Source organism: Centropristis striata, chromosome 15 (genome assembly GCF_030273125.1).
Source record: "Centropristis striata isolate RG_2023a ecotype Rhode Island chromosome 15, C.striata_1.0, whole genome shotgun sequence".
In the NCBI taxonomy this organism is placed as follows: Eukaryota; Metazoa; Chordata; class Actinopteri; order Perciformes; family Serranidae; genus Centropristis; species Centropristis striata.
Window position 1 is genome coordinate 16,455,876 of NC_081531.1, and position 14,015 is coordinate 16,469,890.

The 14,015-nt window shown below is 39.5% G+C and overlaps 2 protein-coding genes across 2 annotated transcripts in view; both read left to right on the plus strand.

Annotated features, from left to right (window-relative positions):
- capn5b (calpain 5b) overlaps positions 1-8,699 on the plus strand; it is a 55,862-nt gene extending 47,163 nt beyond the window's left edge. The window contains exons 12-13 of the mRNA XM_059352009.1: positions 2,319-2,455; positions 4,042-8,699. Of these exons, the coding sequence (XP_059207992.1) occupies positions 2,319-2,455; positions 4,042-4,224 (320 nt within the window). The 3' untranslated portion in view covers positions 4,225-8,699. The remainder of the gene's footprint in view (positions 1-2,318; positions 2,456-4,041) is intronic.
- A 4,430-nt stretch (positions 8,700-13,129) lies between these two features.
- myo7ab (myosin VIIAb) overlaps positions 13,130-14,015 on the plus strand; it is a 44,963-nt gene continuing 44,077 nt past the window's right edge. Inside the window, exon 1 of the mRNA XM_059351332.1 lies at positions 13,130-13,250. The gene's annotated coding sequence lies outside the window, so the exon portion shown is untranslated. The remainder of the gene's footprint in view (positions 13,251-14,015) is intronic.

Genomic DNA, 14,015 nt, shown 5'->3' on the forward strand with positions numbered 1-14,015 from the left:
TCTGTATCCCTGGGTCAGATCCTCCTGGTGTCTGCCACAGTCTCCACCGGATGGCACCAAAGTCCAAAATTATTATATCCTCCACATAGTGGCTTTAGATTTCTAGTGCCAAGAGAGCAGCAGTGGTGGAAGATGCACTCAGATCTTTTGCAATACAATAAAGACAGAAAATAATCCATTACTAGTAAAAGTTCTTGAAAAAAAGTACTTTTTAATCTGACTGTTGGGAGAGGAAAGGAGAAAATTGTGATATACAATACTGCTTTTGTGCTTCAAATCTTTGCTTTTTGGGGACTATAGGATAAGTTTACCACTTTTAGCCTTGAACATTATTTAAAGGGAGAGTTCAGATGTTTTGAAGTGGTGTTGTATGAACCACTTATCCATAGTTAGTTAATTCCTGACTGTATTGTTACAGTAGATTGCCGGTCAGTATGTCCCCAGTTTGAAGAAGCATGCAGGAGTACCGGCAGTGAAGCTAAGCAAAAATCACTATTAGTTCTGTTCTATACCACTCTACCTTGCCATCAAACAGACTTCTAAAATACCAAAGTAACACAGAAACAGCATCAACATAAACAGGGCTATCGGACAGCAAGGAAGAGTGCTGGAAATAATCTAAATGCATCGTACAGTTAAACTAATATTGATCTTTTTAGGCGTCTTAAACGAGTTTTGCTGCTGCCCACCTTCCACAGCAGTACATTGCTTAGTTTCAGTGCCGGTACTCCTGCCTGTTTTTTCCAAACTGGGGGTGCCTCAGCTGCGATCTTCCGTAGGTAATACACTGACTATGGATGGGTACCTCATATCACCCCACAAAAAAAAACCTGTCCCTTTAAATTATGAAGTTTAAAGGGGGAATGTATTTTCTGTGTGAAATGTAATCTGGGGCGTTTTTCATGAGAAAAGGCCAAAATGTTAAGAACCACTGGTTTCATTTTTACCTGTCCACTACATTTTTTTGATTATTGTTTTTTTTTTCTGAAAAAGAAAATTGAAAATGAACTGCATCTGTCAGATCGAAGTAGTGGAGTAAAACATACAATATGTGTGCCCCAAAAGTTTACTTGTTTACTTCCACCACTGATGACTGACACTTTGTGCTCACTTTATTAACAACATTTCTGTCATCAGGCTTCCATCAGGTTAAATTAATGTAGACAAACAGCCAAAGCAGCCAGCATTATCTCGCCGGCATCCATACAAATTAGTCAATAGTTCTTTTTTATAATTAACAGCATCCTGTACTGAGCACCTCGAACTGTAAACAAGAATAGAACGAATGTGTGGACTGTTAATAAAGTGAGTACATTGATGGTGTGCTGGATGTTTTTGTTATTTCAGTGGCTATCAGACAGCTGTCTGTAAGGCTTGCTGATGTTCATTCATTCATAATTGTTAAAGAGTGAGATTGATTAAAAAACAACAACAACTGTATACCTACTCTTAGGGGTGGGGGATATATATCATCTACGATAATATCGTTAACGTTGTTTTGACGATATGTAGTTTCACATTATCGAGTATTTATAATATCTCAAAAAGAAAACAAACTGATGTTAATGTCTTTACATTGAAGTTTAACTGGGAGTCTCTTGAATGCTTAAGTTTAAAGAAAATAAACAAGAGCTGTTGTTCTGAAACATTGTGTCCATCCATAGATTTTTTTGATAAAGAAATCATATTTCAGAGGATATCGTCAGACTATCGATATCGGAAAATTAAAAAAATAATCAAGATTTTTTTTTTTTTGCCCATATCGCCCACCCCTACCTGCTCTAGCATGATAAACAGAAAAACGTCAGCAAAAAAATTATAATTGATTCGTTGCTTGGCATACATTTAATTGCCAGCTGTACTGTATCGACTGTTCAATATCTTTATTTATTTGTTTCAAACTTTTACTTGTTTCTAGCTATGACCAGCATTTTTTGTATTTTAAGGCATTTTAAACATCAAACGATAAATCAACTACTCAAGAAAATTAAGACAGACTTTTTGATAATTTAAAAAAAACAATGAGGCAAAGTCATACAGACAAAAAACTTCTTAATAAAGTTGGTTCAATGTGCTGGATAATGAGTTTTTTATCCTACACTCCTATCATGAAGGCTTTATGGTGTTCAAGAACTTTTTGAAATTAACTGATAATGACAATAATCATACAGTACAATGTTTTTCGAAATAATCTCTTCACCTAATCAACGCATATAATCTCATATAGACATGCATAAACAAGCCAGATACATGCACAGTAATCACACTGTCTGTTATCAGCACTATGTACACATTTAAACACTTTTTTTTACCCTCAGCTGTAGATCCGTACGTGATCATCACCTGTGAAGGAGAGAGGGTTCGTTCACCGGTTCATAAGGACACACGGTGCCCAAACTTTGACATCAAAGGCCTGTTCTACCGCAAGAAACCCAAGGACGGCATCCACATCGAGGTGAACTGTCACTCTCTGCAGCCACCCCACTGTGGGACTGCACACTGAAGCACACATTCATGTGGGCTGCAGCCAAAATGTAGTGGCTCAGGTCCAGTACATGGTGGCAGGTTTTATTGTGCTGCTGCAAAACCAACAGATGCTGCAAAAGGCTAAAACACTGTTTGTGAACTATACTGCATTTATCATTACTGACAATTGAACTTCCATAGGTGACCAGAATTCAGGAGTAGTGAACAGGAAAGGGTCTCAATCTCAAGCAGTTTCAGGGAATTTGTTTGCTCCTGTCACATTTTACTCACTGTGGTATTGTGTTTAACTGCAATATGTACTTCCTGCACCTCTATGGAAACGGCACAATCATGGCTACAAGTTGGGAGAACTCAAAATTGTCTTTAGTGCAGTATAACTTTAGTTATAATACCATAAATCATTTTTTAAAATGAATAAAAAGGAATCTATACAGTAGATAACTTTACAACAGTCAAATTTAGTAAATTAGCCAAATGTGTCTTGTCACTCACTCGTGCTGTTTGTGTGTGTGTGCACATATGTGCGTGCATGTGTGTGTGTGTGTGTGTGTGTGTGTGTGTGTGTGTGTGTGTGTGTGTGTGTGTGTGTGCACATCACACATGAGAGTGGTGAGCTGCTAAGGAAATTTGCTGAACATCCATTACCAATCAATTACAGGCTAAATAACAGCTGATATGTGTAATCCAATGAATTTGTTAGGGAATTATTGTTGGTAAGATGATGTTGCATTTACTAAATCAGACCTGTGAAATTACATGACTTGTATCTCGGTGAAGAGAGGCAGAAATGTGCATCTGCTGCTGTGTAGACGAGCCAGACATATAAAAGCACCAATCTCTTCTTTTACAGCTTTTAAGTTACTGTTAACTAACTTGGCCTGGCCAGTACATGCAACTAAATGGAGCCTGGCCTCCATCCAGGCTGCAGAGCATGGAGCTCTCCCCGCTGGCCAGCCAGAAATGTCTGCTGGATTACAAAAAACATACATACATTTTAAAAACAATGCATCAGTTTAGAATATTGATGTCAACGCATTTTCATCCTCAACGTCATTGATTATGCTGACTAACAAAGCAGCCCACCATGTAGTCTTCGGGTCTCACAGAAAAGGCCCACAAATGTGATGAAGAAAGTGGCCATGCATTATATGTTACTGCTGTAAGTAAACATAGTAGAAGAGAAAACTGCATTTATTGTTTGGTGTATTTGTGGCAACTGGCAGGTCTGTACCTGCACTAGTACCGCTCCGACAGATGGTTTGGTTTCAGCTCTGCAATCTAATTCTAATCACTATGATAAGACTGATTTCCTTTAACTATATTTATTATATTGAAGCGTGCAAGGCAAGTAGCTATTTTATATTTTACTTCATCAGCATTTCTTATTCCTGTCAGTGCTTCTTCGACCTTCTGTCTACTTTGAATTTCCGCTCCCGTTTTCTCTTTCGTGACTGCTTATTGCCTTTTGTCTCTTGTCTCTTCTCTTTTCTTACTCCCCTTCCCCTCCCTTTTTCGCTTTCGGATCGCTGCCTTCCTACCATGAGCGGCCAACAGATCTACAACAAGAACATGATCGTGGACACCTTCCTGGGTCAGGTGATCATGTTCAGCGATCCCAACGAGCGGCAGGAGCAGCACACGCTTCACCTCCGTGACAAGGGCAGCCGACAGGACAACGACCTTCCAGGCACGCTCACTGTGCGCCTCATCACCTCGACCACGCTCACCAACATCTGATGCGATCATTAATTATTAATTATGAAGATCAACATTCAAGGTGGCGTTCAATGGTGCCCGCCGGTCATGTTCGCCGTTGGTCGTCCAACCATGGCGGGAGCTCACTGTGTCTTTCTTTCTGCCGCTTGCGCTCTCTTTGTGTCTCTTATTGTTTCCCCATTTTCTTCCGGTCAGCATATAAATTCAGATTAATTACATGGGTTTTTGAAGCCCTTCTTAAAGTCAGTTTTGTTGCAGGTTTTGTAGCCACAGTCTTCATCAACAGCTGAGCTACAATGTAACTAATATTTAGGAATATTAGCCTCAATCACTTCATTGGTCTGACCCAAATCTACAAACATATTATTTTTCTTCTGCATAGTGTTATATTGAAACACACACTCATACATACACACACAACACGCATGCAGATATGTCTGCAGTCTCCATGCATGTGCCAATGTTTCCAAGGGCTATGCATTGCCTTAAGGTTGAGTCTTTCTCTCCACCTTGAGCAGGCGGGGGATAATGTTAAATACTCTTCTCCATCAGCTGTCCTCAGTGTTAGCACAGCCTTCATTTCTGTTCCCACTTTTTTTCTGTCCTATTCTTAGTTTCTGTCTCAGATATATCGACATAATGTTTCCTCTTTTTACATCTGTGGTTAATCGTCCCACCCAGTCGGCTCACCCAGACACCTCAAGTCTTCACCAGTTTGCCGGTGCTTTGGAGAGCATGCAGCACTGTCTGTCACTTTTTATTGTGGACTTTTACAAACGAAAGCCAACAGCAGCTATTCTCTCCCTCTTTACTGAGAGCTTTTCTGTGTTGTTCTGTGAGCGCTCATGTGTGAAATCTTGCCTCCCGTCTTCCATCACTAGAACCATTTCAAACTCCCCAAGACGCTTTCTGCCGGTTGCTATGGATGATCTAAAAACTGCATGGCCTAAAAAAAACTAAACTCTTTGCCTGTGCTGCACATCTCTCCGGTCATAGCTTAGCAGCCGGTGCTTTTGATAGTGCTACCAATCCTCTTTGACCCCTCCCCTCATGTGTACACCTTCCTAGTCCAGCGGAGTGCAAAGATTCACCCTGACATAATCAAGTGCTTTATGGGACCAAAGATGAGCCTCCACTCTCTTAGTCCCTTCCGGACCGCCCTGGCCTGGCCTGGCCCAAGCCTAGCTACAAACCACCACCCCCTGTGCCACATCATCTCTTTACGGCAACACCACTGCCTGACGCTTCCTCTGACTTGAGTCTTTTGGCCCAGGCCGAAGGCTCATGCCACGTGACCCCGAGAGACAGCAGCTGTGCTTCTGCTGTTGGCACAGAACAGGCGTGTGTGTGTGTGTGTGTGTGTGTGTGTGTGTGTGTGTGTGTGTGTGTGTGTGTTACAGTGTTGCTCCACAGCTAAATCCACACTAATACAATTTAGTTTTTAAACGCATAACTGCTACATTTACATACTGCTTGAGCATCCTTGAACCCCTAAAACAGAGACTTTTGAAAACACTGCTGCCCCCGTTTTAGTTTGACAATTAGTTTGAAATGGAGGCTTTTGAAAAATGATGATTCAGATACCCACATTCGCTTCATGATTGGGTCTCAGCCATCTGATGGTTAATCCAACATGAATAACTAATTACTGATGTTACTGTCTATGCTAGCAGCTGTTGTGCAGTTAAGTTCTGCATTTTATAATGCTACTACTTTCTACTTATGCAGTGGATGAGCTATTATTTAAGTGATTTGTGACCATTCCTGTTTGTGTACATTAATGGTAATGTGTAATATTTCTGAAACAGTGTTAAAAAGGCTTGGAGATTAAGAGACAGGATGAATATTGTTTTGAAATGAAAATGTAGGTGGCGCCCGGTAGTTCGCCTGTAAGTATCAATCCTTATTGCCCTTTGCTGCTTGTCCTATCTACCCTGTCATGAAACAAAGAAAAAGTGGCCAAATAAGTAATCTTTAAAGTGAAAACATATTAGTGTGGATGTAGTCTGAGCACCAGTATCCGGGAGTGCTTGAGGGTGAATGAATGTATCTATTAATCCACGTTGTACCTGGAGGAAAACGATTTCATGAGGAAAGGTGTGAACTGAAACGAAGAGAGCCCTTTAGCGGAACACACACCTTGCACTTTATATATGTTAAAGGGGGGGAAAAAACCCTTTTTGGATGAAAGCGAGAGGAGGCCAAGCAGAGAAGGCGTCCTGCCAAACAACCTGTGCCATCGCCTTGGTCCTGGCTTTGCCTCCACAGCAGGAAAAATGGGACATAAATTGAACTGTTTAGTGAGTTATGACAGATTTCAGACTGCTTTTGCATATTGAACCAACACTGGTACAATGTAGTCTATCTCTAATGAACTATGGCATTTCTTGATCATGTGGCCATCCAATTTGACCTTTTAGCACCTGGACTTTTTGTGACAGAAAATCACAATTTGTGTGTTTTGTTCTTTAAAAAGTGCAATATCATTGCAAAGACCTTTCATTCCAAGTTTTATTTACTTTGGGGTATTTTTGTCATTTTTGTTGTTGTTGTTGTTATTCATAACAAGAATTTAAAATGTAAGTTAGCCATTATCAAGACATTTCCTTTGAATGTAAGACAAACAGTTAGTGGACTCTCTTAGTCAAACTATCAAAGTCCGTTTTCCTGATTTTTCAGCGCCTTTTTCCATTACTTGAACTGTCACACATGGCATTTAAGTGATTACACACACACCTTTGTGTACAGCATCTTTATAAATGTGTCTTGCATGTTTTTTTTTTCCAATATGTTCATGGCCTTGTATTGTACTGTTCAATTGTTACTATATATATTTATTCTTTCTATCTCAAAAGTCTTGGAAATGCTAGTTTTAAGCAGTCAGCATGTGTAACACTAATGCACCTCATGTCAGTCTGATCATATCAACAGTTTTGAAACAGTTATGTCTTGTAATACAGTGATACATTCATAATGCCTCTTACATCGGTGAACATTAGCAGCAGTTGTTGACTTCTATTTAGGTGCTATTTATCTTCTCTGTGCTCTTTTATGTTGTTCGGGATGGAAGATCAGTGTTAAGCTACATAACAAGGCTGAATTCAGAAAATGTTGTTAGCCTGCAGACAGACAGTGTTAGAAACTGTAGTGCCAAGCAGTGTAAGGTTAGAGATGTGAGCCTGTATTTGGATAGCTGCTGGTTTATATTACTGACCTGGTGGGAAAAGAAAGAAGCCCTTCTCCCTCACTCACTGAGTAACGGTGAAGTGTCCTTGTGCAAGGCACTGAACTCCTAACTGCAGCATTGGAGCCTCATATACCCCTTTTTGACCAGAGCCCGTTCCATAGCAGCACAAACTCTTTGCTGGGCTTGAATCGCGAACTGGTGGGATTATCTGACCAACTCAATGTCATTGAGAGAGACCAACTAAAATGTGTACCATTCATTTATTTGATTTGTTTAGCTATAATGTGATTGATACGGGCTAGCTAGCGGGCAAACGTTAGCAGGCTAGCGCAAGTTGAACCAACTGCGAATCAGCCGGGAACCGGCTCTGGTCAAAAAAGGGTATTAATGGTCAGCTATTGTACAACTTCCAGGTGTGACTGGATGCAAGTGTTTGACTCTAATCATCCCCAGGTCATTGCCGTTGATATGTTCATCTTAATAATGAAACAAGGGTGGAATGAAGGGTTTATGTAAGAGATTAATGGTACCAAAGGGGTAAGGTAGGTGTGCTACCTGGCAGCACACAGTTCTGGGGGTGAAACTAGCACTAGTTTGTGCCTCTCAAGTAACCACTGATTTTCAACAAAAGAAATATTCTGCAATCTTTAAAAAATCAGAAAGTTGTTTAAGAAAACAATAAAGGCACAAAATGGGGCTAGCTAACACTGGCATCAACTAAAGACTAACAGACAAACATTTGAACCCTAATTGAGCTAGCTTGCCGGGTACACACACAGGTTTGTTTTGTATTCCAGAGTTTTTCTTTAACTGATGCCAATATTTACAGGTTTCTTAGCAGTTGTGTTATTTCATGGCTCCCTTTTTTTTTAGTTTTTTTTTTATGGATGTGGTACAGAAATATAACAGCCAACACACAACCTGACAGCTTTGATTTATAAGGGGATTTGGGGCTTCAGAGTATGTGTCACTTGCAATCATACAGTAATGGTAAGAGTAAGGAGCCAAAATAATAGTGTGTCAAGCTCAATGTGAAATCTTATCACGCTCATGTGCCACAGCAGTGCCAAAAAGACGAACGACCCGTTGAACAGGGATGCTTTTGTAAAGACTTTTGGACAAACGTAAGACAGGTGAAGTTATTCATTTGAGTTTTTTGTACCTTTTTTGTTTATCACTAAATGTTCTCTTGTTTTTTATTTTTATCATGAAGTGACTGTCATTGTGTTGCTATGATTACTTGTAATTGTTGCACATTGTGATTATTTGCCAAAAGTGTTATGGCTTTCACTGTTAACCACCAGAGGCACACGCACACACACACACACAAACACTCCAGCTACTAGACTAACCAGGCTTGGTTGGAGTGTATGGACCTTGACTGGTTTTATGACAGTTGCTGTAAAGCTTATTGGTCTTCTGTACATATTTTCCGCACGGCCATGCCAAAGCAGGTTTTAAGAACACAAAACCATACTGCTCACAGCGTAGGTGACTTTTATATGAATCCAAAAAATGCCAGTGCATGTAGCAAAACTGCTTCAAATCTGCTTGCACCATTACGGATCACAAAATATATATATATATATATATATATATATATATGTATATATATATATTTATATATATATATATATATTTATTTATATATATATATTTATTTATATATATTTTTTGTTTGTTTGTTTGTTTTTCTCGGAGTGTTGTCGAACATAATCCGCTGTTGCTACTTTGATAAACATACTGTGTGGAGTAGAAGGCTTCTGTTGCACACTTGCATGAATTTAAACAGTATCCAGTTTTCTAACATTTTGTATTCAGTAACCTGCAGTATACAGTATGTATATAAAAGTAGCAGCAACTTGACTTATCAGTTACTATTATGGGATCCATGTTTTGATTGTTGTACAGAATATTCAAGACATTTATTTAAAGAGGAAGACGTTCTTGATCACCTCTAGTGATCAGCAAGAATACAAAGAGGAATCAAGTGAATTGTTCACCTTATCCTTAGCCCCATGATACCTGTCTGATCTGCGAGAGTAACCGTTACACTAAAGTATCTTCCCCTTTTTGTTTTTAGAGAGAAGCTTAAAGGAACACAGTCTGTCATACTTGAAAGGAAATGTTGGACGTTTTGGGAAAAATTGCTAATTTGTTTTCTTGCTGAGAGATAGATGAGAAAATTGATCCCACTCTTGTGTCCTACAGCACATACAGTAGTGTTCAATATAATAGCAGTCCAATGTGACTAACCAGATTAAACCAGGTTTTTAGTATATTTTTATTGCTACATGGCAAACAAGGTACCAGTAGGTGCAGTAGATTCTCAGAAAACCAACAAGACCCAGCATTCATGATATGCACGCTCTTAGGGCTGTGCAATTGGGCAATTAGTTGAAAGGGGTGTGTTAAAAAAAATAGCAGTGTGGCATTCAATCAGTGTGGTCATCAATTTTGTGAAACAAACAGGTGTGAATTAGGTGGCCTCTATTTAAGGATGAAGCCAGCACTTGTTGAACATGCATTTCTCTTTGAAATAGGAAAATGGGTCGTTCAAGACATTGTTCAGAAGAACAGCGTACTTTGATTAAAAAGTTGAATGGAGAGGGGAAAACTTAGAAAGAGGTGCAAACAATTATAGGCTGTTCAGCTAATGATCTCCAATGCTTTAAAATGGAGAGCAAAACCAGAGACACGTGGCAGAAAACAGAAGACAACCATCAAAATGGATGGAAGAATAACCAGAATGGCAAAGGCTCAGCCAATGATCAGCTCCAGGATGATTAGATTAGATTTTTTTTTTTTTTAGGTTACAATTTGCCAAAGAACACATCAACTGGCCTAAAGAGAAATGGAGGAACATTTTGTGGACTGATGAGAGTAAAATTGTTCTTTTTGGTTCCAAGGGCCGCAGACAGTTAGTGAGACGAGCCCCAAACTGAATTCAAGCCACAATACACAGTGAAGCATCATGATATGGGCATGTTTCTCCTACTATGGTGTTGGGCCTATTTATCACATACCAGGGATCATGGATCAGTTTGCATATGTCAAAATACTTGAAGAGGTCATGTTGCCTTATGCTGAAGAGGACATGCCCTTGAAATGGGCGTTTCAACAAGACAATGACCCCAAACACACTAGTAAACCAGCAAAATCTTGGTTCCAAACCAACAACATTGATGTTATGGAGTGGCCAGCCCAATCCCCGGACCTTAATCCAGTTGAGAACTTGTGGGGTTACATCAGAAATGCTGTTTCTGAAGCAAAACCAAGAAATGTAAATGAATTGTGGAATGTTGTTAAAGAATAGCTGAAAGGTGCCACAAGTTGGTTGACTCCATGACACCCAATTGTACAGCCTTAAGAGCGTGCATATCACCAATGCTGGGTCTTGTTGGTTTTCTGAGAATCTACTACACCTACTGGTGCCTTGTTTGCCATGTAGCAATAAAAAATATACTAAAAACCTGAATTAATCTGGTCATCCTACCACCCAGCAGTAGTGGGAGGCAGAGGTGTGGTCACACATTATTTACTTCCTAAGAACCACATTTATCAGCTTGGGGCAGTTGCTTACTACTTTTGCGTTTCTGAGCACTTTGTGTTTTTGCAGGAGTGCCCTAACCTATTAATTTTATGTATTGTAATTTTAATATGTTGATCTGTTCTGTACAAACAACATCAACCGTACGTCTGTCCATCCTGGTAGGGTGAATGCTCCTCTATTGTACTCCCTGATGCTTCTACCATATTTAGCCACCAGTTAAAGTTTTTAGTTTTTTTAATTATCTGTTACAGGGGTCAAAGGACAGAGGGTTCTCTACGCTGTACAAACCGTAAAGCCCTCTGAAGCAAATTTGTGATTTTGGGCTGTAGAATTAAATTGAATGTAATATAATGACTTCAGTGGAAAAACTTCAACTCAAAGCAGAAAAGTCTGCTTTCATATGTTTATTTGCTTGTTGTCCAATGAGCTGAAACTGTACCCGATCCTAAAATACTTGAACCGACCATCATCCGGGTGAAGCCCCTGGACCAGCTTGTGGTACTCCCTGTGATTTTCCTCCTTCTGGAGGTCTCATGTACCCTCACTGATCTCCATTTCCCTTGTTTAGCTAAGGATAGGCTATTCAATGGTTTTCTAGCACCAATAAAAAAGACGGAGACCGTACTGTCTGATCAGGGGACCTTTCAACAACTCATGGCCAAATGCATTTCTAAGAAAAGAATGACACCTGTACTATATCGCTAAAAGAATATCATGGGACTAGGAATAAGGTGTGTAGACCAAACAAAACTTTGTCAGATTTAGAGTGATTTTTTTTGTGTGGTAATTAAAGAGGCTTTTTTTCCTGTTTATCAACAATGACATGATGGCAGTTGAGGTTTGCTTGCCTGCGGATCTTATAGCCTCTTAAACTTGGATTCTGCTGCATGTGTCTAATGTTACAAGACATTTGGTCCAGAAGGAGTACAACGGGTACTGTATTGAATTTGACTCTTGTTGTACCAGGTCACTGGATACCTTCCGAATCCTTGTCATTGGCATTTTTATCTAAAGTCGAGTCTTGTCCACTCAAGGAATGAGCTTGTGATTCTTCTTGTATTTTTCTGCTGATGTTTATTAACTCGAGACTGGAATACCTACTGCATGGTGACACTTCTAGAAGATGCTACGGTCTTTATAACAAGTATCTTTTATCAATATTTTATATAACCTTGTTAATTTTATATATACACTTTACCTTGCGTTCCAAACTGGTATGTTTACTGATAGCTAGGTTTCAGAGAGCTGTGCTGTATGTTCTGTACTGTGTGCTTGTCTGTGTGTTCCTTTCAGCGTGAGCTTTACTTTTTCTTTTTCAATGCGTGTTCGTTGAATTTGGTTCTCGGTTACACTGTGGTTATTTTATAGCTACAATCTGATATTATTTTTTCTTTTGTATTTAATGTCAACTTGTGGCATGACTTTGAAATAAAACAGTAAAAACTTATTAGGGGTTTTGTCATTATTTTATTTAACATTTATTTTCAGATTGAGGATCATTGACTCTTTTGTGGAAAACTTTTTTTTTAAGTTCCGACAGTATTTTCCCATCATGTAACACTTTGAGGACATCGGCTAAATGGAAATTTGACTAACTGAATTCTTTTGGGTGATCAAAGTATATTTGGGGACTGTTTGGGTTTTTTTTTTTTTTAATCTCTGTTGAAATACCTATTGAAGGGAAGAAGAAAAATATCAATATAACAGCTGATTCCAAACCTTTTAATGGTTTGTATCTAAAAATCTGGGCACCTAAAACCTAACCTATCTGCATGGACAGATACCACTGGAGGTAAGTGAGAAAATGTGTCTTTGTCTTGTAACATCTGTGAACTGACCCTTTACATTTTCTCAGCATGTGGTGACAGTGCAACAACTTGGAAGCCATGCCATGGGTCAGCTCCCTCTCCACCTCCCAGCTGGTCTCTGTATCAGCCACTAACAAGCTCCACCTCCCAGCTAATCAGGATCAGCAGCCATGAATGAGACGCAGCAAGAGAGTCTGGAGAGCCCCGTCACTGACCCAGACATCAAACTGTAACAGGGCCATAAACATTGAACCGCGTACAGTACTGGAGGCTGGGAGCACGAAAAGACAAATACAGGTGAAACTTCTGGAAAGGATTTTTAGACAAAGACAGGGACTGATAGAAAAAGCAGGAACAGATAGAGAGACTTCATCCCTCAGCTTCTTCTCCAGTCTGATCAACCATCCTGTCGACTCTGGATCTCCTCAAGCCTTCCCGAAAACACAGAACTAAAAAGACCAGGACAAAGACGAGGGGACATTACGAAGTGTGTTTAGAGGTAAGAGGGTCAGGTGAACGTGGGTCGAGGCCGAGGGCTTAGCCTGCAGCCAGGCCACAATGCTGTTGCTGCTCTGCTTTAGGCCAAAGCCTCTTACTGCTCTCTGGCCTGTGCAAGCACTTAAAGGAGCCATTATGTACCCTTCAAGGGAACACAGTTGGCTGAAGTGTGTGAATATTGGATGCATTAAGTTTGAGTAATTTCTTTACTTTCAATATAGAGTCCAGTAGAGATTTCATCTTGCCAGATAAGACAACAGTTTTAAGTGTCTCTGATAATTAAACAGAAGCAGATAGAAAGAAATAAGAGAACATTACATAACAAAAGTAAAGTAAGGGCAAGAATTAAGTTTATAGGCACAAAATAAATGCTGAGAGTATGAGAAAGTGAACTGGTGGTCTAAAAAAATGTGTCACAGTCAATTCAGTGATACATAAGCAATACTGATTATATAATGAAGTCAGTATTGTGACTCTTCCTTGGCTTTGGTCTCACTAAACTATAGTTGAATTTGAAAAAAAAAGTGATTTAAACAAAGCACCAGTTTAGTAAAAATACATTTCTTATCTGGAGTGCATTGTTTCACTTCCATTGCAATCAATTATGTTCTGTTTTGAAGAGTGACATGTCTGTCTGTACAGTTGTATGTATCTGCTCCCTCAGAACATCTGGAACAGTACTGGCTGACTTTCCTTTCACATTGTAAGCCTTGTCAGGTCGCCAGAGTTGAAGGAAAAGTTAGATATTTAAATGAGATATTTTGGG